The sequence below is a fragment of the Panulirus ornatus genome, chromosome 10 (genome assembly GCF_036320965.1).
Source record: "Panulirus ornatus isolate Po-2019 chromosome 10, ASM3632096v1, whole genome shotgun sequence".
Lineage (NCBI taxonomy): Eukaryota > Metazoa > Arthropoda > Malacostraca > Decapoda > Palinuridae > Panulirus > Panulirus ornatus.
The window spans coordinates 49,114,932-49,138,793 of NC_092233.1; the positions used below are offsets into that span (position 1 = coordinate 49,114,932).

The 23,862-nt window shown below is 42.9% G+C and overlaps 2 protein-coding genes across 3 annotated transcripts in view; both read left to right on the top strand.

Moving 5' to 3' along the window:
- LOC139750938 (uncharacterized) overlaps positions 1–23,862 on the top strand; it is a 327,093-nt gene that overhangs the window by 4,736 nt on the left and 298,495 nt on the right. The gene's annotated exons all lie outside the window — the stretch shown is intronic.
- LOC139750690 (uncharacterized) lies at positions 20,826–22,874 on the top strand. The gene has a single exon (XM_071665371.1). It carries the CDS (start codon positions 21,970–21,972, stop codon positions 22,822–22,824), a length of 855 nt encoding a protein of 284 aa, XP_071521472.1. The 5' UTR covers positions 20,826–21,969; the 3' UTR covers positions 22,825–22,874.

The window sequence follows — 23,862 nt, forward strand, 5'->3', positions numbered from 1 at the left end:
CTATTCCCTCTGTGTTTCTACATCTGGGAGTCATTTTCTCTGTGTTTCTTTATCTTTGATCATTCTCTCCATTTCTATGTATGGAGCCAATCACTTATTGTTTCTGTATCTAGGATCATTCTCACTGTTTCTATATCTGGGATCATTCTATTTATATTTCTATATCTAGGGCCATTCTCTCTATATTCCTTTCACTGTGATCATCCTCTCTTTATTTCTATATCTAGGATTATTCTCTGTTTCCATGCATGGAGCCATTCTCTCTCTTTCTGGTTTAATTCTCTACATTTATATATCTAGATATTCCTTCTATATTATTATTATTATTATTATTATTATTATTATTATTATTATTATTATATTATTTTGCTTTGTCGCTGTCTCACATGTTAGAGAGGTAGCAGAAGGAAACAGACTAAAGAATGGCCCAACCCACCCACATACACATGTATATACATACATGTCCATACACGATAATATACATACCTATACATCTCAACGTATAAATGTATATGTACACATAGACATATACATATATACACATGTACATAATTCATTCTGTTTGCCTTTATTCATTTCCATCGCCACCCCGCCACACATGAAATAACAACCCCCTCCCCCCCTCATGTGCGCGAGGTAGCGCTAGGAAAAGACAACAAAGTCCACTTTCGTTCACACTCAGTCTCTAGCTGTCATGTAATAATGCACCGAAACCACATCTCCCTTTCCATATCCAGGCCCCACAGAACTTTCCATGGTTTACCCCAGACGCTTCACATATACATATATACACATGTACATAATTCATTCTGTTTGCCTTTATTCATTTCCATCGCCACCCCGCCACACATGAAATAACAACCCCCTCCCCCCCTCATGTGCGCGAGGTAGCGCTAGGAAAAGACAACAAAGTCCACTTTCGTTCACACTCAGTCTCTAGCTGTCATATAATAATGCACCGAAACCACATCTCCCTTTCCACATCCAGGCCCCACAGAACTTTCCATGGTTTACCCCAGGCGCTTCACATATACATATATACACATGTACATAATTCATTCTGTTTGCCTTTATTCATTTCCATCGCCACCCCGCCACACATGAAATAACAACCCCCTCCCCCCCTCATGTGCGCGAGGTAGCGCTAGGAAAAGACAACAAAGTCCACTTTCGTTCACACTCAGTCTCTAGCTGTCATGTAATAATGCACCGAAACCACATCTCCCTTTCCACATCCAGGCCCCACAGAACTTTCCATGGTTTACCCCAGACGCTTCACATGCCCTGGTTCAATCCATTGACAGCACGTCGACCCCGGTATACCACATAATTCCAATTCACTCTATTCCTTGCATGCCTTTCACCCTCCTGCATGTTCAGGCCCCGATCACTCAAAATCTTTTTTACTCCATCTTTCCACCTCCATTTTGGTCTCCCACTTCTCGTTCCCTCCACCTCTGACACATATATCCTCTTGGTCAGTCTTTCCTCTCTCGTTCTCTCCAGGTGATAAAACCATTTCAAAACACCCTCTTCTGCTGTCTCAACTGCACTCTTTTTATTACCACACATCTCTCTTACCCTATTATCACTTACTCAATCAAACCACCTCACACCACATATTGTCCTCAAACATCTGATTTCAAGCATATCCACCTTCCTCCGCACAACTCTATCTATAGCCCACGCCTTGCAACCATATACCATTGTTGGAACCACTATTCCTTCAGATATACTCATTTTTGCTTTCGGAGATAATGTTCTTGACTTCCACATATTCTTCAATGCTCCCAGAACTTTCACCCCCTCACCCACCCTATGATTTACTTCTGCTACCATGGTTCCATGTGCTGCCAAATCCACTCCCAGATATCTAAAACACTTCACTTCCTCCAGTTTTTCTCCATTCAAACCTACCTCCCTATTGACTTGTCCCTCAACCCTACTGGACTTGATAACCTTGCTCTTATTCACATTTACTCTCAGCTTTCTTGTTTCACACTCTTAACCAAACTCAGTCACCAGCTTCTGCAGTTTCTCTCACGAATCGGCCACCAGCGCTGTATCATCAGCGAACAACAACTGACTCTCTTCCCGATCTCTCTCATCCATAACAGACTGCATACTTGCCCCCCTTTTCAAAACTCTTGCATTCACCTCCCTGACAATCCCATCCATAAATAAATTAAACAACCATGGAGACATGACAAACCCCTGCCGCAAACCTACATTTACTGAGAACCAATCACTTTCCTCTCTTCCTACACATACACATGCCCTACATCCTTGATAAAAAAAATTTTCTGCTTCTGACAACTTGCCTCCCACACCATATATTCTTAATACCTTCCACAGAGCATCTATATCAACTCTATCATATGCCTTCTCCAGATCCATAAATGCTACATACAAATCCATTTGCTTTTCTAAGTATTTCTCACAAACATTCTTCAAAGCAAACACCTGATCCACACATCTGCTACTTCTAAAACCACACTGCTCTTCCCCAATCTGGTGCGCTGTACATGCTTTCACCCTCTCAATCAATACCCTCCCATATAATTTCCCAGGAATACTCAGCAAACTTATACCTCTGTAATTTGAGCACTCACTCTCATCCCCTTTGCCTTTGTGCAATGGCACTATGCAAGCATTCCGCCAATCCTCAGGAACCTCACCATGAATCATACATACATTAAATAACCTTACCAACCAGTCAACAATACAGTCACCCCCTCTTTTAATAAATTCCACTGCCATACCATCCAAACCTGCTGCCTTGCCAGCTTTCATCTGCAAAGCTTTTACTACCTCTTCTCTGTTTGCCAAATCATTCTCCCCAACCCTCTCACTTTGCACACCACCTCGACCAAAACACCCTATATCTGTCACTCTATCATCAAACACTTTCAACAAACCTTCAGAATACTCACTCCATCTCCTTCTCACATCACCGCTACTTGTTATCACCTCCCCATTAGCCCCCTTCACTGAAGCTCCCATTTGTTCCCTTGTCTTAAGCACTTTATTTACCTCCTTCCAAACCATTTTTTATTCTCCCTAAAATTTAATGATACTCTCTCACCCCAACTCTCATTTGCCCTCCTTTTCACCTCTTGCACCTTTCTCTTGACATCCTGCCTCTTTCTTGTATACATCTCCCATTCATTTGCATTATTTCCCTGTAAGAATCATCCAAATGCCTCTCTCTTCTCTTTCACTAACAATCTTACTTCTTCATTCCACCACCCTCTACCCTTTCTAATCTAACCATCTCCCATGCTTCTCATGCCACAAGCATCTTTTGCGCAAGCCATCACTGCTTCCCTAAATACATCCCATTCCTCCCCCACTCCCCTTATGTTCTTTGTTCTCACCTTTTTCCATTCTGTACTCATTCTCTCCTGGTACTTCCTCACACAAGTCTCCTTCCCAAGCTCACTTACTCTCACCACTCTCTTCACCCCACCATTCTCTCTTCTTTTCTGAAAACCTCTACAAATCTTCACTTTTGCCTCCACAAGATAATGATCAGACATCCCTCCAGTTGCACCTCTCAGCACATTAACATCAAAAAGTCTCTCTTTTCCTCGCCTATCAATTAACACGTAATCCAATAACGCTCTCTAGCCATCTCTCCTACTTACGTATGTATCCTCATAAATATCTCTCTTTTCAAAACAGGTTTTCACAATCACCAGTTCTTTCTCAGCACATAAATCTACAAGCTCCACACCATTTCCATTTACAACACTTAACACCCCATGTACACTAATTATTCCCTCAACTGCCACATTACTCACCTTTGCATTCAAATCACCCATCACTATAACCCGGTCTCATGCATCAAAACTACTAAGACACTCACTCAGCTGCTCCCAAATCACTTGCCTCTCATGATCTTTCTTCTCATGCCCAGGTGCATATGCACCAATAACCACCCACTCTCTCCACCCACTTTCAGTTTTACACATATCAATTTAGAGTTTACTTTCTTACACTCTATCACATGTTTCCACCACTCCTGTTTCAGGAGTATTGCTACTCCTTCCCTTGCCCTTGTCCTCTCACTAACCCCTGACTTTACTCCCAAGACATTTCCAAACCACACTTCCCTTTTACCATTGAGCTTCGTTTCACACAGAGCCAAAACATTCAGGGTACTTTCCTCAAACATACTACCTATCTCTCCTTTTTTCTCATCTTGGTTACATCCACACTCATTTAGACACCCCAATCTGAGACTTCGAGAACGTTGAGCACTCCCCGCATGACTCCTTCTGTTTTCCCTTTTAGAAAGTTAAAACACAAGTTGAAATATATATATATATATATTTTTTTTTTTTTATACTTTGTCGCTGTCTCCCGCGTTTGCGAGGTAGCGCAAGGAAACAGACGAAAGAAATGGCCCAACCCCCCCCATACACATGTATATACATACGTCCACACACGCAAATATACATACCTACACAGCTTTCCATGGTTTACCCCAGACGCTTCACATGTCCTGATTCAATCCACTGACAGCACGTCAACCCTGGTATACCACATCGCTCCAATTCACTCTATTCCTTGCCCTCCTTTCACCCTCCTGCATGTTCAGGCCCCGATCACACAAAATCTTTTTCACTCCATCTTTCCACCTCCAATTTGGTCTCCCTCTTCTCCTCGTTCCCTCCACCTCCGACACATATATCCTCTTGGTCAACCTTTCCTCACTCATTCTCTCCATGTGCCCAAACCATTTCAAAACACCCTCTTCTGCTCTCTCAACCACGCTCTTTTTATTTCCACACATCTCTCTTACCCTTACGTTACTTACTCGATCAAACCACCTCACACCACACATTGTCCTCAGACATCTCATTTCCAGCACATCCATCCTCCTGCGCACAACTGTATCCATAGCCCAGGCCTCGCAACCATACAACATTGTTGGAACCACTATTCCTTCAAACATACCCATTTTTGCTTTCCGAGATAATGTTCTCGACTTCCACACATTCTTCAAGGCTCCCAGAATTTTCGCCCCCTCCCCCATCCTATGATCCACTTCCGCTTCCATGGTTCTATCCGCTGCCAGATCCACTCCCAGATATCTAAAACACTTCACTTCCTCCAGTTTTTCTCCATTCAAACTCACCTCCCAATTGACTTGACCCTTCACCCTACTGTACCTAATAACCTTGCTCTTATTCACATTTATATATATATATATATATATATATATATATATATATATATAAGAATGTATGTGAGAAATGCTTGGAAAAGCAAATGGATTTGTATGTAGCATTTATGGATCTGGAGAAGGCATATGATAGAGTTGATAGAGATGCTCTGTGGAAGGTATTAAGAATATATGGTGTGGGAGGCAAGTTGTTAGAAGCAGTGAAAAGTTTTTATCGAGGATGTAAGGCATGTGTACGTGTAGGAAGAGAGGAAAGTGATTGGTTCTCAGTGAATGTAGGTTTGCGGCAGGGGTGTGTGATGTCTCCATGGTTGTTTGATTTGTTTATGGATGGGGTTGTTAGGGAGGTAAATGCAAGAGTCTGGAAAGAGGGGCAAGTATGAAGTCTGTTGGGGATGAGAGAGCTTGGGAAAGAGTCAGTTGTTGTTCGCTGATGATACAGCGCTGGTGGCTGATTCATGTGAGAAACTGCAGAAGCTGGTGACTGAGTTTGGTAAAGTGTGTGGAAGAAGAAAGTTAAGAGTAAATGTGAATAAGAGCAAGGTTATTAGGTACAGTAGGGTTGAGGGTCAAGTCAATTGGGAGGTGAGTTTGAATGGAGAAAAACTGGAGGAAGTGAAGTGTTTTAGATATCTGGGAGTGGATCTGTCAGCGGATGGAACCATGGAAGCGGAAGTGGATCATAGGGTGGGGGAGGGGGCGAAAATTTTGGGAGCCTTGAAAAATGTGTGGAAGTCGAGAACATTATCTCGGAAAGCAAAAATGGGTATGTTTGAAGGAATAGTGGTTCCAACAATGCTGTATGGTTGCGAGGCGTGGGCTATGGATAGAGTTGTGCGCAGGAGGATGGATGTGCTGGAAATGAGATGTTTGAGGACAATGTGTGGTGTGAGGTGGTTTGATCGAGTAAGTAACGTAAGGGTAAGAGAGATGTGTGGAAATAAAAAGAACGTGGTTGAGAGAGCAGAAGAGGGTGTTTTGAAATGGTTTGGGCACATGGAGAGAATGAGTGAGGAAAGATTGACCAAGAGGATATATGTGTCGGAGGTGGAGGGAACGAGGAGAAGAGGGAGACCAAATTGGAGGTGGAAAGATGGAGTGAAAAAGATTTTGTGTGATCGGGGCCTGAACATGCAGGAGGGTGAAAGGAGGGCAAGGAATAGAGTGAATTGGAGCGATGTGGTATACAGGGGTTGACGTGCTGTCAGTGGATTGAATCAAGGCATGTGAAGCGTCTGGGGTAAACCATGGAAAGCTGTGTAGGTATGTATATTTGCGTGTGTGGATGTGTGTATGTACATGTGTATGGGGGGGGGGTTGGGCCATTTCTTTCGTCTGTTTCCTTGCGCTACCTCGCAAACGCGGGAGACAGTGACAAAGTATAAAAAAAAAAAAAAAAAAAAATATATATATATATATATATATATATATATATATATATATATATATAAAGGGTAGTGAGTGGTGGGATGAAGAAGTAAGATTATTAGTGAAAGAGAAGAGAGACTAATTTGGACGATTTTTGCAGGGAAAAAATGCAATTGAGTGGGAGATGTATAAAAGAAAGAGACAGGAGGTCAAGAGAAAGGTGCAAGAGGTGAAAAAGAGGACAAATGAGAGTTGGGGTGAGAGAGTATCATTAAATTTTAGGGAGAATAAAAAGATGTTCTGGAAGGAGGTAAATAAAGTTCATAAGACAAGGGAGCAAATGGGAACTTCAGTGAAGGGCGCAAATGGGGAGGTGATAACAAGTAGTGGTGATGTGAGAAGGAGATGGAGTGAGTATTTTGAAGGTTTGTTGAATATGTTTGATGATAGAGTGGCAGATATAGGGTGTTTTGGTCGAGGTGGTGTACAGAGTGAGAGGGTTAGGGAAAATGATTTGGTAAACAGAGAAGAGGTAGTAAAAGCTTTGCGGAAGATGAAAGCCGGCAAGGCAGCAGGTTTGGATGGTATTGCAGTGGAATTTATTAAAAAAGGTGGTGACTGTATTATTGACTGGTTGGTAAGGTTATTTAATGTATGTATGACTCTTGGTGAGGTGGCTGAGGATTGGCGGAATGCGTGCATAGTGCCATTGTACAAAGGCAAAGGGGATAAGAGTGAGTGCTCAAATTACAGAGGTATAAGTTTGTTTAGTATTCCTAGTAAATTATATGGGAGGGTATTGATTGAGGGGGTGAAGGCATGTACAGAGCATCAGATTGGGGAAGAGCAGTGTGGTTTCAGAAGTGGTAGAGGATGTGTGGATCAGGTGTTTGCTTTGAAGAATGTATGTGAGAAATACTTAGAGAAGCAAATGGATTTGTATGTAGCATTTATAGATCTGGAGAAGGCATCTGGAGAAGTTGATAGAGATGCTCTGTGGAAGGTATTAAGAATATATGGTGTGGGAGGCAAGTTGTTAGAAGCAGTGAAAAGTTTTTATCGAGGATGTAAGGCATGTGTACGTGTAGGAAGAGAGGAAAGTGATTGGTTCTCAGTGAATATAGATTTGCGGCAGGGGTGTGTGATGTCTCTATGGTTGTTTAATTTGTTTATGGATGGGGTTGTTAGGGAGGTGAATGCAAGAGTTTTGGAAAGAGGGGCAAGTATGAAGTCTGTTGTGGATGAGAGAGCTTGGGAAGTGAGTCAGTTGTTGTTCGCTTATGATACAGCACTGGTGGCTGATTCATGTGAGAAACTGCAGAAGCTGGTGACTGAGTTTGGTAAAGTGTGTGAAAGAAGAAAGTTAAGAGTAAATGTGAATAAGAGCAAGGTTATTAGGTACAGTAGGGTTGAGGGTCTAAGTCAATTGGGAGGTAAGTTTGAATGGAGAAAAACTGGAGGAAGTAAAGTGTTTTAGATATCTGGGAGTGGATCTGGCAGCGGACGGAACCATGGAAGCGGAAGTGGATCATAGGGTGGGGGAGGGGGCGAAAATTCTGGGAGCCTTGGAAAATGTGTGGAAGTCGAGAACATTATCTCGGAAAGCAAAAATGGGTATGTTTGAAGGAATAGTGGTTCCAACAATGTTGTATCGTTGCGAGGCGTGGGCTATGGATAGAGTTGTGCGCAGGAGGATGGATGTGCTGGAAATGAGATGTTTGAGGACAATGTGTGGTGTGAGGTGGTTTGATCGAGTAAGTAACGTAAGGGTAAGAGAGATGTGTGGAAATAAAAAGAGCGTGGTTGAGAGAGCAGAAGAGGGTGTTTTGAAATGGTTTGGGCATATGGAGAGAATGAGTGAGGAAAGATTGACCAAGAGGATATATGTGTCGGAGGTGGAGGGAACGAGGAGAAGTGGGAGACCAAATTGGAGGTGGAAAGATGGAGTGAAAAAGATTTTGTGTGATCGGGGCCTGAACATGCAGGAGGGTGAAAGGAGGGCAAGGAATAGAGTGAATTGGATCGATGTGGTATACCGGGGTTGACGTGCTGTCAGTGGATTGAATCAGGGCATGTGAAGCGTCTGGGTTAAACCATGGAACGCTGTGTAGGTATGTATATTTGCGTGTGTGGACGTATGTATATACATGTGTATGGGGGTGGGTTGGGCCATTTCTTTCGTCTGTTTCCTTGCGCTACCTCGCAAACGCGGGAGACAGCGACAAAGGAAAAAAAAAAGAGAAAAAAAATATATATATATATATATATATATATATATATATATATATATATATATATATATATATATATATATATATATTTTTTTTTTTTTTTTTTTTTTTTTGAGAAAATGGAGAAAAATGTAGCTTAGACATTGAAGCTTATTGATACAGTGGTTAAATTGATGAGAACTGCTATTGACGTTTGTGTAAATAAATTATACAATTCCTTTTTTCCATAGCCAGAGGTTGAACCATTATGTGACATTCATTTTTTTCATTCATTTCAAGCTAGAAGTTTCAGTTTTCTAAATTGTTTCTTACATTTTTCATATGTATATATATGTGTGTGTGTGTGTGTGTGTGTGTGCGTATGTATGTGTATGTGTGTGTATGTGTATATGTGTATATATGTGTATATTATCCCTGGGGATAGGGGTGAAAGAATACTTCCCACGTATTCCTCGCATGTCGTAGAAAGCGACTAGAGGGGACGGGAGCGGGGGGCCGGAAATCCTCCCCTCCTTGTATTAACTTTCTAAAATGGGAAACAGAAGAAGGAGTCACGCGGGGAGTGCTCATCCTCCTCGAAGGCTCAGAGTGGGGTGCTAAATGTGTGTGGATGTAACCAAGATGTGAAAAAAGGAGAGATAGGTAGTATGTTTGAGGAAAGGAACCTGGATGTTTTGGCTCTGAGTGAAACGAAGCTCAAGGGTAAAGGGGAAGAGTGGTTTGGGAATGTCTGGGGAGTAAAGTCAGGGGTTAGTGAGAGGACAAGAGCAAGGGAAGGAGTAGCAATACTCCTGAAACAGGAGTTGTGGGAGTATGTGATAGAGTGTAAGAAAGTAAATTCTCGATTAATATGGGTAAAACTGAAAGTTGATGGAGAGAGGTGGGTGATTATTGGTGCATATGCACCTGGGCATGAGAAGAAAGATCAAGAGAGGCAAGTGTTTTGGGAGCAGCTGAATGAGTGTGTTAATGGTTTTGATGCACGAGACCGGGTTATAGTGATGGGTGATTTGAATGCAAAGGTGAGTAATGTGGCAGTTGAGGGAATAATTGGTATACATGGGGTGTTCAGTGTTGTAAATGGAAATGGTGAAGAGCTTGTAGATTTATGTGCTGAAAAAGGACTGATGATTGGGAATACCTGGTTTAAAAAGCGAGATATACATAAGTATACTTATGTAAGTAGGAGAGATGGCCAGAGAGCGTTATTGGATTACGTGTTAATTGACAGGCGTGCGAAAGAGAGACTTTTGGATGTTAATGTGCTGAGAGGTGCAACTGGAGGGATGTCTGATCATTATCTTGTGGAGGCTAAGGTGAAGATTTGTATGGGTTTTCAGAAAAGAAGAGTGAATGTTGGGGTGAAGAGGGTGGTGAGAGTAAGTGAGCTTGAGAAGGAGACCTGTGTGAGGAAGTACCAGGAGAGACTGAGTACAGAATGGAAAAAGGTGAGAACAATGGAAGTAAGGGGAGTGGGGGAGGAATGGGATGTATGTAGGGAATCAGTGATGGATTGCGCAAAAGATGCTTGTGGCATGAGAAGAGTGGGAGGTGGGTTGATTAGAAAGGGTAGTGAGTGGTGGGATGAAGAAGTAAGAGTATTAGTGAAAGAGAAGAGAGAGGCATTTGGACAATTTTTGCAGGGAAAAAATGCAATTGAGTGGGAGATGTATAAAAGAAAGAGACAGGAGGTCAAGAGAAAGGTGCAAGAGGTGAAAAAAAGGGCAAATGAGAGTTGGGGTGAGAGAGTATCATTAAATTTTAGGGAGAATAAAAAGATGTTCTGGAAGGAGGTAAATAAAGTGCGTAAGACAAAGGAGCAAATGGGAACTTCAGTGAAGGGCGCAAATGGGGAGGTGATAACAAGTAGTGGTGATGTGAGAAGGAGATGGAGTGAGTATTTTGAAGGTTTGTTGAATGTGTTTGATGATAGAGTGGCAGATATAGGGTGTTTTGGTCGAGGTGGTGTGCAAAGTGAGAGGGTTAGGGAAAATGATTTGGTAAACAGAGAAGAGGTAGTGAAAGCCTTGCGGAAGATGAAAGCCGGCAAGGCAGCAGGTTTGGATGGTATTGCAGTGGAATTTATTAAAAAAGGGGGTGACTGTGTCATTGACTGGTTGGTAAGGTTATTTAATGTATGTATGACTCATGGTGAGGTGCCTGAGGATTGGCGGAATGCGTGCATAGTGCCATTGTACAAAGGCATAGTGGATAAGAGTGAGTGCTCAAATTACAGAGGTATAAGTTTGTTGAGTATTCCTGGTAAATTATATGGGAGGGTATTGATTGAGAGGGTGAAGGCATGTACAGAGCATCAGATTGGGGAAGAGCAGTGTGGTTTCAGAAGTGGTAGAGGATGTGTGGATCAGGTGTTTGCTTTGAAGAATGTATGTGAGAAATACTTAGAAAAGCAAATGGATTTGTATGTAGCATTTATGGATCTGGAGAAGGCATATGATAGAGTTGATAGAGATGCTCTGTGGAAGGTATTAAGAATATATGGTGTGGGAGGAAAGTTGTTAGAAGCAGTGAAAAGTTTTTATCGAGGATGTAAGGCGTGTGTACGTGTAGGAAGAGAGGAAAGTGATTGGTTCTCAGTGAATGTAGGTTTGCGGCAGGGGTGTGTGATGTCTCCATGGTTGTTGAATTTGTTTATGGATGGGGTTGTTAGGGAGGTAAATGCAAGAGTTTTGGAAAGAGGGGCAAGTATGAAGTCTGTTGGGGATGAGAGAGCTTGGGAAGTGAGTCAGTAGTTGTTCGCTGATGATACAGCGCTGGTGGCTGATTCATGTGAGAAAGTGCAGAAGCTGGTGACTGAGTTTGGTAAAGTGTGTGGAAGAAGAAAGTTAAGAGTAAATGTGAATAAGAGCAAGGTTATTAGGTACAGTAGGGTTGAGGGTCAAGTCAATTGGGAGGTGAGTTTGAATGGAGAAAAACTGGAGGAAGTGAAGTGTTTTAGATATCTGGGAGTGGATCTGGCAGCGGATGGAACCATGGAAGTGGAAGTGGATCATAGGGTGGGGGAGGGGGCGAAAATTCTGGGGGCCTTGAAGAATGTGTGGAAGTCGAGAACATTATCTCGGAAAGCAAAAATGGGTATGTTTGAAGGAATAGTGGTTCCAACAATGTTGTATGGTTGCGAGGTGTGGGCCATGGGTAGAGTTGTGCGCAGGAGGATGGATGTGCTGGAAATGAGATGTTTGAGGACAATGTGTGGTGTGAGGTGGTTTGATCTAGTGAGTAATGTAAGGGTAAGAGAGATATGTGGAAATAAAAAGAGCGTGGTTGAGAGAGCAGAAGAGGGTGTTTTGAAGTGGTTTGGGCACATGGAGAGGATGAGTGAGGAAAGATTGACCAAGAGGATATATGTGTCGGAGGTGGAGGGAACAAGGAGAAGAGGGAGACCAAATTGGAGGTGGAAAGATGGAGTGAAAAAGATTTTGTATGATCGGGGCCTGAACATGCAGGAGGGTGAAAGGAGGGCAAGGAATAGAGTGAATTGGAGCGATGTGGTATACCGGGGTTGACGTGCTGTCAGTGGATTGAATCAAGGCATATGAAGCGTCTGGGGTAAGCCATGGAATGCTGTGTAGGTATGTATATTTGCGTGTGTGGACGTATGTATATACATGTGTATGGGGGGGGTTGGGCCATTTCTTTCGTCTGTTTCCTTGCACTACCTCGCAAACGCGGGAGACAGCGACAAAGTATAATAAATAAATAAATAAATATTTTTTTTTTTTTTATATATATATATATATATATATATATATATATATATATATATATATTTTTTTTTTTTTTTTTTTTTTTTTTTTTTTTAAACTTTGTCGCTGTCTCCCGCGTTTGCGAGGTAGCGCAAGGAAACAGACGAAAGAAATGGCCCAACCCCCCCCCCCATACACATGTACATACACACGTCCACACACGCAAATATACATACCTACACAGCTTTCCATGGTTTACCCCAGACGCTTCACATGCCTTGCTTCAATCCACTGACAGCACGTCAACCCCGGTATACCACATGAATCCAATTCACTCTATTTCTTGCCCTCCTTTCACCCTCCTGCATGTTCAGGCCCCGATCACACAAAATCTTTTTCACTCCATCTTTCCACCTCCAATTTGGTCTCCCTCTTCTCCTCGTTCCCTCCACCTCCGACACATATATCCTCTTGGTCAATCTCTCCTCACTCATTCTCTCCATGTGCCCAAACCATTTCAAAACACCCTCTTCTGCTCTCTCAACCACGCTCTTTTTATTTCCACACATCTCTCTTACCCTTACGTTACTTACTCGATCAAACCACCTCACACCACACATTGTCCTCAAACATCTCATTTCCAGCACATCCATCCTCCTGCGCACATCTCTATCCATAGCCCACGCCTCGCAACCATACAACATTGTTGGAACTACTATTCCCTCAAACATACCCATTTTTGCTTTCCGAGATAATGTTCTCGACTTCCACACATTTTTCAAGGCTCCCAAAATTTTCGCCCCCTCCCCCACCCTATGATCCACTTCCGCTTCCATGGTTCCATCCGCTGACAGATCCACTCCCAGATATCTAAAACACTTCACTTCCTCCAGTTTTTCTCCATTCAAACTCACCTCCCAATTGACTTGACCCTCACCCCTACTGTACCTAATAACCTTGCTCTTATTCACATTTACTCTCAACTTTCTTCTTCCACACACTTTACCAAACTCAGTCACCAGCTTCTGCAGTTTCTCACATGAATCAGCCACCAGCGCTGTATCATCAGCGAACAACAACTGACTCACTTCCCAAGCTCTCTCATCCCCAACAGACTTCATACTTGCCCCTCTTTCCAGGACTCTTGCATTTACCTCCCTTAAAACCCCATCCATAAACAAATTAAACAACCATGGAGACATCACACACCCCTGCCGCAAACCTACATTCACTGAGAACCAATCACTTTCCTCTCTTCCTACACGTACACATGCCTTACATCCTCGATAAAAACTTTTCACTGCTTCTAACAACTTGCCTCCCACACCATATATTCTTAATACCTTCCACAGAGCATCTCTATCAACTCTATCATATGCCTTCTCCAGATCCATAAATGCTACATACAAATCCATTTGCTTTTCTAAGTATTTCTCACATACATTCTTCAAAGCAAACACCTGATCCACACATCCTCTACCACTTCTGAAACTGCACTGCTCTTCCCCAATCTGATGCTCTGTACATGCCTTCACCCTCTCAATCAATACCCTCCCATATAATTTACCAGGAATACTCAACAAACTTATACCTCTGTAATTTGAGCACTCACTCTTATCCCCTTTGCCTTTGTACAATGGCACTATGCACGCATTCCGCCAATCCTCAGGCACCTCACCATGAGTCATACATACATTAAATAACCTTACCAACCAGTCAACAATACAGTCACCCCCTTTTTTAATAAATTCCACTGCAATACCATCCAAACCTGCTGCCTTGCCGGCTTTCATCTTCCGCAAAGCTTTTACTACCTCTTCTCTGTTTACCAAATCATTTTCCCTAACCCTCTCACTTTGCACACCACCTCGACCAAAACACCCTATATCTGCCACTCTGTCATCAGACACATTCAACAAACCTTCAAAATACTCATTCCATCTCCTTCTCACATCACCGCTACTTGTTATCACCTCCCCATTTACGCCCTTCACTGAAGTTCCCATTTGCTCCCTTGTCTTACGCACCCTATTTACCTCCTTCCAGAACATCTTTTTATTCTCCCTAAAATTTACTGATAGTCTCTCACCCCAACTCTCATTTGCCCTTTTTTTCACCTCTTGCACCTTTCTCTTGACCTCCTGTCTCTTTCTTTTATACTTCTCTCACTCAATTGCATTTTTTCCCTGCAAAAATCGTCCAAATGCCTCTCTCTTCTCTTTCACTAATACTCTTACTTCTTCATCCCACCACTCACTACCCTTTCTAAACAGCCCACCTCCCACTCTTCTCATGCCACAAGCATCTTTTGCGCAATCCATCACTGATTCCCTAAATACATCCCATTCCTCCCCCACTCCCCTTACTTCCATTGTCCTCACCTTTTTCCATTCTGTACACAGTCTCTCCTGGTACTTCCCCACACAGGTCTCCTTCCCAAGCTCACTTACTCTCACCACCTTCTTCACCCAGTTTCCACGACAGGCAGAGGTGACATTTAATTGTGACAAAGTTGTGTTTGTGGATTCCCCACAAGTGGTGCAAATGGATAAAAGTGCCAATACAAAAATTGCAGTAGAGTCCAGATGGGATCAGTCACTAATACTAGGAGGTTGAACTGTTTATAGCATGTCGTAACACAGTGACTGGAAAGACTGACAACTATATGGGAGATGGCTGCATGGCAAGTTCGCTGCACACATTCTGGAAGAGACCATTACCTCACTCTTGTTTACCTCTTGGAGCCATGGAGTGATCTTCCCTACCAAGGATCTTGGGTTACCATTGTACAGCATATATGGTACTGACCAGGAATTATATTAACATGGAAGTCTCAACGCGTGCATCTTAAAGGTGCACGGAACCGCTTTGGGTGAACATACTTGGACGTGGTGGTACAAGTAGTTGCACGGACTGTGATCCTCGCTTTGGTTACAAGAATGTTCTTCCGCCCACCAGTGATGCTACTACTTTTGTGAATTAAGAACCATTGCAACACAAACCTCGCCAGGTGGTAGAGTGACCCGCAGTGTATCAAGACAGACTTCCCCAGAACTTTTTTTAAAGGGGAAGTAAATGTTTATAGTTGTGTTACTGGAGTGATAGTTTTCATACATGGTGCTCTGACAAGAAAATAGTGAAATTGGAAAAGAATGTAGCTTAGACATTGAAGCTTATTCTTTCATTGAAATGTGAACAAAGGGAGCATTTTTCAAAGTGATAGAGATGGAAAGCAAAAAGGTGTTTTTCATGAATCTACTGAAAAAGTTGAGGTCCAGATAAACTTTTGGTCTGTCAAGGCTTTATTATGGAGGATGACCAACTACCTACCCTCATGTATCCAAGATATGGTTGTACTTTGTTTAATGAAGACAATTGAGAAACATCATAAGCCAGTATTCCAGTTTCATGATAAGAGAAGTGGACCAGGCAGTATGATACAGTGGTTAAATTGATGAAAACTACTATTGACGTTTGTGTAAATAGATTATACATTTCCCTTTTCCATAGCCAGAGGTTGAACCATTATGTGACATTCATTTTTCATTTCATTTCAAGCTAGAAGTTTCAGTTTTCCAAATTATTTCTTACAATTTTCATATGTATATATATCTATATGTGTGTATATGTGTGTATGTGTGTATATATATATATATATATATATATATATATATATATATATATATATATATATATATATATATGTATATATATATATATATATACATATAGAAGAGTGGGAGGTGGGCTGTTTAGAAAGGGTAGTGAGTGGTGGGATGAAGAAGTAAGAGTATTAGTGAAAGAGAAGAGAGAGGCATTTGGACGATTTTTGCAGGGAAAAAATGCAATTGAGTGGGAGAAGTATAAAAGAAAGAGACAGGAGGTCAAGAGAAAGGTGCAAGAGGTGAAAAAAAGGGCAAATGAGAGTTGGGGTGAGAGACTATCAGTAAATTTTAGGGAGAATAAAAAGATGTTCTGGAAGGAGGTAAATAGGGTGCGTAAGACAAGGGAGCAAATGGGAACTTCAGTGAAGGGCGTAAATGGGGAGGTGATAACAAGTAGCGGTGATGTGAGAAGGAGATGGAATGAGTATTTTGAAGGTTTGTTGAATGTGTCTGATGACAGAGTGGCAGATATAGGGTGTTTTGGTCGAGGTGGTGTGCAAAGTGAGAGGGTTAGGGAAAATGATTTGATAAACAGAGAAGAGGTAGTAAAAGCTTTGCGGAAGATGAAAGCCGGCAAGGCAGCAGGTTTGGATGGTATTGCAGTGGAATTTATTAAGAAAGGGGGTGACTGTATTGTTGACTGGTTGGTAAGGTTATTTAATGTATGTATGACTCATGGTGAGGTGCCTGAGGATTGGCGGAATGCGTGCATAGTGCCATTGTACAAAGGCAAAGGGGATAAGAGTGAGTGCTCAAATTACAGAGGTATAAGTTTGTTGAGTATTCCTGGTAAATTATATGGGAGGGTATTGATTGAGAGGGTGAAGGCATGTACAGAGCATCAGATTGGGGAAGAGCAGTGCGGTTTCAGAAGTGGTAGAGGATGTGTGGATCAGGTGTTTGCTTTGAAGAATGTATGTGAGAAATACTTAGAAAAGCAAATGGATTTGTATGTAGCATTTATGGATCTGGAGAAGGCATATGATAGAGTTGATAGAGATGCTCTGTGGAAGGTATTAAGAATATATGGTGTGGGAGGCAAGTTGTTAGAAGCAGTGAAAAGTTTTTATCGAGGATGTAAGGCATGTGTACGTGTAGGAAGAGAGGAAAGTGATTGGTTCTCAGTGAATGTAGGTTTGCGGCAGGGGTGTGTGATGTCTCCATGGTTGTTTAATTTGTTTATGGATGGGGTTGTAAAGGAGGTAAATGCAAGAGTCCTGGAAAGAGGGGCAAGTATGAAGTCTGTTGGGGATGAGAGAGCTTGGGAAGTGAGTCAATTGTTGTTCGCTGATGATACAGCGCTGGTGGCTGATTCATGTGAGAAACTGCAGAAGCTGGTGACTGAGTTTGGTAAAGTGTGTGGAAGAAGAAAGTTGAGAGTAAATGTGAATAAGAGCAAGGTTATTAGGTACAGTAGGGGTGAGGGTCAAGTCAATTGGGAGGTGAGTTTGAATGGAGAAAAACTGGAGGAAGTGAAGTGTTTTAGATATCTGGGAGTGGATCTGTCAGCGGATGGAACCATGGAAGCGGAAGTGGATCATAGGGTGGGGGAGGGGGCGAAAATTTTGGGAGCCTTGAAAAATGTGTGGAAGTCGAGAACATTATCTCGGAAATCAAAAATGGGTATGTTTGAGGGAATAGTGGTTCCAACAATGCTGTATGGTTGCGAGGCGTGGGCTATGGATAGAGATGTGCGCAGGAGGATGGATGTGCTGGAAATGAGATGTTTGAGGACAATGTGTGGTGTGAGGTGGTTTGATCGAGTAAGTAACGTAAGGGTAAGAGAGATGTGTGGAAATAAAAAGAGCGTGGTCGAGAGAGCAGAAGAGGGTGTTTTGAAATGGTTTGGGCACATGGAGAGAATGAGTGAGGAGAGATTGACCAAGAGGATATATGTGTCGGAGGTGGAGGGAACGAGGAGAAGAGGGAGACCAAATTGGAGGTGGAAAGATGGAGTGAAAAAGATTTTGTGTGATCGGGGCCTGAACATGCAGGAGGGTGAAAGGAGGGCAAGAAATAGAGTGAATTGGAGTCATGTGGTATACAGGGGTTGACGTGCTGTCAGTGGATTGAAGCAAGGCATGTGAAGCGTCTGGGGTAAACCATGGAAAGCTGTGTAGGTATGTATATTTGCGTGTCTGGACGTGTGTATGTACATGTGTATGGGGGGGGGGTTGGGCCATTTCTTTCGTCTGTTTCCTTGCGCTACCTCGCAAACGCGGGAGACAGCGACAAAGTATAAAAAAAAAAAAAAAAAAAAAAATATATATATATATATATATATATATATATATATATATATATATATATATATATATTTTTTTTTTTCTTATACTTTGTCGCTGTCTCCCGCGTTTGCGAGGTAGCGCAAGGAAACAGACGAAAGAATGGCCCAAACCCCCCCATACACATGTATATACATACGTCCACACACGCAAATATACATACCTACACAGCTTTCCATGGTTTACCCCAGACGCTTCACATGTCCTGATACAATCCACTGACAGCACGTCAACCCCGGTATACCACATCGCTCCAATTCACTCTATTCCTTGCCCTCCTTTCACCCTCCTGCATGTTCAGGCCCCGATCACACAAAATCTTTTTCACTCCATCTTTCCACCTCCAATTTGGTCTCCCTCTTCTCCTCGTTCCCTCCACCTCCGACACATATATCCTCTTGGTCAACCTTTCCTCACTCATTCTCTCCATGTGCCCAAACCATTTCAAAACACCGTCTTCTGCTCTCTCAACCACGGTCTTTTTATTTCCACACATCTCTCTTACCCTTACGTTACTTACTCGATCAAACCACCTCACACCACACATTGTCCTCAGACATCTCATTTCCAGCACATCCATCCTCCTGCGCACAACTCTATCCATAGCCCAGGCCTCGCAACCATACAACATTGTTGGAACCACTATTCCCTCAAACATACCCATTTTTGCTTTCCGAGATAATGTTCTCGACTTCCACACATTCTTCAAGGCTCCCAGAATTTTCGCCCCCTCCCCCACCCTATGATCCACTTCCGCTTCCATGGTTCCATCCGCTGCCAGATCCACTCCCAGATATCTAAAACACTTCACTTCCTCCAGTTTTTCTCCATTCAAACTCACCTCCCAATTGACTTGACCCTCAACCCTACTGTACCTAATAACCTTGCTCTTATTCACATTTACTCTTAACTTTCTTCTTCTACACACTTTACCAAACTCCGTCACCAGCTTCTGCAGTTTCTCACATGAATCAGCCACCAGCGCTGTATCATCAGCGAACAACAACTGACTCACTTCCCAAGCTCTCTCATCCCCAACAGACTTCATACTTGCCCCTCTTTCCAAGACTCTTGCATTTACCTCCCTAACAACCCCATCCATAAACAAATTAAACAACCATGGAGACATCACACACCCCTGCCGCAAACCTACATTCACTGAGAACCAATCACTTTCCTCTCTTCCTACACGTACACAAGCCTTACATCCTCGATTAAAACTTTTCACTGCTTCTAACAACTTGCCTCCCACACCATATATTCTTAATACCTTCCACAGAGCATCTCTATCAACTTCTCCAGATGCCTTCTCCAGATCCATAAATGCTACATACAAATCCATTTGCTTTTCTAAGTATTTCTCACATACATTCTTCAAAGCAAACACCTGATCCACATATCCTCTACCACTTCTGAAACCACACTGCTCTTCCCCAATCTGATGCTCTGTACCTGCCTTCACCCTCTCAATCAATACCCTCCCATATAATTTACCAGGAATACTCAACAAACTTATACCTCTGTAATTTGAGCACTCACTCTTATCCCCTTTGCCTTTGTACAATGGCACTATGCACGCGTTCCGCCAATCCTCAGGCACCTCACCATGAGTCATACATACATTAAATAACCTTACCAACCAGTCAACAATACAGTCACCCCCTTTTTTAATAAATTCCACTGCAATACCATCCAAACCTGCTGCCTTGCCGGCTTTCATCTTCCACAAAGCTTTTACTACCTCTTCTCTGTTTACCAAATCATTTTCCCTAACCCTCTCACTTTGCACACCACCTCGACCAAAACACCCTATATCTGCCACTCTATCATCAGACACATTCAACAAACCTTCAAAATACTCACTCCATCTCCTTCTCACATCACCACTACTTGTTATCACCTCCCCATTTGCGCCCTTCACTGAAGTTCCCATTTGCTCCCTTGTCTTACGCACTTTATTTACCTCCTTCCAGAACATCTTTTTATTCTCCCTAAAATTTAATGATACTCTCTCACCCCAACTCTCATTTGCCCTTTTTTTCACCTCTTGCACCTTTCTCTTGACCTCCTGTCTCTTTCTTTTATACTTCTCCCACTCAATTGCATTTTTTCCCTGCAAAAATCGTCCACATGCCTCTCTCTTCTCTTTCACTAATACTCTTACTTCTTCATCCCACCACTCACTACCCTTTCTAAACAACCCACATCCCACTCTTCTCATGCCATAAGCATCTTTTGCGCACTCCATCACTGATTCCCTAAATACATCCCATTCCTCCCACACTCCCCTTACTTCCATTGTATATATATATGTATATTATCCCTGGGGATAGGGGTGAAAGAATACTTCCCACGTATTCCTCGCGTGTCGTAGAAAGTGACTAGAGGGGACGGGAGCGGGGGGCCGGAAATCCTCCCCTCCTTGTATTAACTTTCTAAAATGGGAAACAGAAGAAGGAGTCACGCGGGGAGTGCTCATCCTCCTCGAAGGCTCAGAGTGGGGTGCCTAAATGTGTGTGGATGTAACCAAGATGTGAAAAAAGGAGAGATAGGTAGTATGTTTGAGGAAAGGAACCTGGATGTTTTGGCTCTGAGTGAAACGAAGCTCAAGGGTAAAGGGGAAGAGTGGTGTGGGAATGTCTGGGGAGTAAAGTCAGGGGTTAGTGAGAGGACAAGAGCAAGGGAGGGAGTAGCAATACTCCTGAAACAGGAGTTGTGGGAGTATGTGATAGAATGTAAGAAAGTAAATTCTCGATTAATATGGGTAAAACTGAAAGTTGATGGAGAGAGGTGGGTGATTATTGGTGCATATGCACCTGGGCATGAGAAGAAAGATCATGAGAGGCAAGTGTTTTGGGAGCAGCTGAATGAGTGTGTCAGTGGTTTTGATGCACGAGACCGGGTTATAGTGATGGGTGATTTGAATGCAAATGTGAGTAATGTTGCAGTTGAGGGAATAATTGGTATACATGGGGTGTTCAGTGTTGTAAATGGAAATGGTGAAGAGCTTGTAGATTTATGTGCTGAAAAAGGACTGATGATTGGGAATACCTGGTTTAAAAAGCGAGATATACATAAGTATACTTATGTAAGTAGGAGAGATGGCCAGAGAGCGTTATTGGATTACGTGTTAATTGACAGGCGTGTGAAAGAGAGACTTTTGGATGTTAATGTGCTGAGAGGTGCAACCGGAGGGATGTCTGATCATTATCTTGTGGAGGCTAAGGTGAAGATTTGTATGGGTTTTCAGAAAAGAAGAGTGAATGTTGGGGTGAAGAAGGTGGTGAGAGTAAGTGAGCTTGGGAAGGAGACCTGTGTGAGGAAGTACCAAGAGAGACTGTGTACAGAATGGAAAAAGGTGAGATATATATATATATATGGTGGAAAGTCGTAAGGATATAAAGTGAGCAATGGTCAATTAGTCAAAATCTCTCAAGAGCTGGGAATCGGCCGGGTCGCAGTGAATCAACAAGTGTTGGAAACACCAGAATACAGGCGCACGTTGACTCCCAGCTCAGCAGCATGACGTCCACACCCTCATTTACTGCCGTCATTCTCCGTCTTCTCATCATCCAAGGAGTGTCGTTGGCCATCAGGATCACCAGGTTGGAGGTACCTGCGTCCCTGGCAGTAGGCGAGGGCGGGTGGCTGGTGTGTGAGTGGGCGGACGAAGGGGACCACGTCTACTCGCTCAAATGGTACTTCGGCATATACGAGTTCTACCGCTGGACGCCCCTCGAGACACCCTCGGTCAGGATTTTCCCGGTACCTTACTTCGATGTGGACCCCCAGCAGTCGCACCGCGGACGCGTCCTTATACACAACTTGACGGAGGCGGCCGGGGGCAACTACCGATGCGAGGTGTCTGGGGAAGCCCCTGTGTTCAAAACCTCCTCAGACAGTGCCCTCTTGATTGTCGTAGATTTGCCAGACGAGCAGCCAAGGATTATCGAAGATGGAGTTGGACCCTGCAGGCTTCAGCAGCTGATCACCGTCAGCTGTACGTCCCACGGCGCCAGGCCTGCCCCAAACCTCACCTTCTACATCAACGACGAGTCTGTTGACCCTACCTGGGACAGTCGGGAGCTGGTGTTTGTGAACGAGACGTCGGGGTTGGAGACGGCCGTAAAGAGCCTGCAGTTTCCCCTGCGGCTGACCATGGTGCAGCTGGACGGTCTGCAAGTGAAGTGTGTGGCGTCCATCCCCGAAATGTACTGGCTGAGCAGCGAGACGACCCTCTCTGTTGAGTTACCCCACAACTATAGCCACCTGTTCGGCTCACAGGGGTCTGTGTCGTACAGCAGCAGTCAGAAGACAGCAACCCACACGCCTCTTCTTTCTACTCTAGTCTTTCTCGCCAGCCGTCTCCTGTGGTAGCTGGTTGCATTCTCTGAACTCCCTTCCTATGTTGTATTCATTCTTCCTAATTTTATCACTCATCCTTATAATCTCTCATAATCCTTTTTTTATTAGCAATAGTCTTTTTTTTTCGTTGCACTCCACTGTCTTGAGATTTAGTTTTTTCTTATCTAGGTCTTTTCCTTTTTCTTATGTTTTACTAATTCTAATTTTGTCACTGATCCTTATAATCCCTTATAACCCTTTCTTTATCAGCGAAATGTATTTCAATTTCACTCTCCTTCCTCTGGATATATATGTGTATATGTATATATATATATATATATATATATATATATATATATATATATATATATATATATATATATATTTATATTATCCCTGGGGATAGGGGAGAAAGAATACTTCCCACGTATTCCCTGCGTGTCGTAGAAAGCGACTAAAAGGGGAGGGAGCGGGGGGCTGGAAATCCTCCCCTCTCATTTTTTTTTGATTTTCCAAAAGAAGGAACAGAGAACGAGGCCAGGTGAGGATATTCCCTCAGAGGCCCAGTCCTCTGTTCTTAACGCTACCTTGCTAACGCGGGAAATGGCGAATAGTATGAAAGAAAGAAAGAAAGAAGATATATATATATATATATATATATATATATATATATATATATATATATATATATATATGGGAGCGGGGGGCTGGAAATCCTCCCCTCTAATTATTTTTTTTTTAATTTTCCAAAAGAAGGAACAGAGAAGGGGGCCAGGTGAGGATATTCCCTCAAAGTCCCAGTTCTCTGCTCTTAACGCTACCTCGCTAATGCGGGAAATGGCGAATAGTTTGAAAGAAAAGAAAGATATATATATATATATATATATATATATATATATATATATATATATTATCCCTGGGGATAGGGTGTGAAAGAATACTTCCCACGCATTCCTCACGTGTCGTAGAAGGCGACTAGAGGGGATGGGAGCGGGGGGCCAGAAATCCTCCCCTCCTTGTATTTTAACTTTCTAAAAATGGGAAACAGAAGCAGTCTCGCCGGGAGTGCTC

Bases quoted from the DNA above. Each gene is read 5' to 3' on its own strand.
- LOC139750690 (XM_071665371.1), top strand. From the start codon at position 21,970: ATGACGTCCACACCCTCATTTACTGCCGTCATTCTCCGTCTTCTCATC.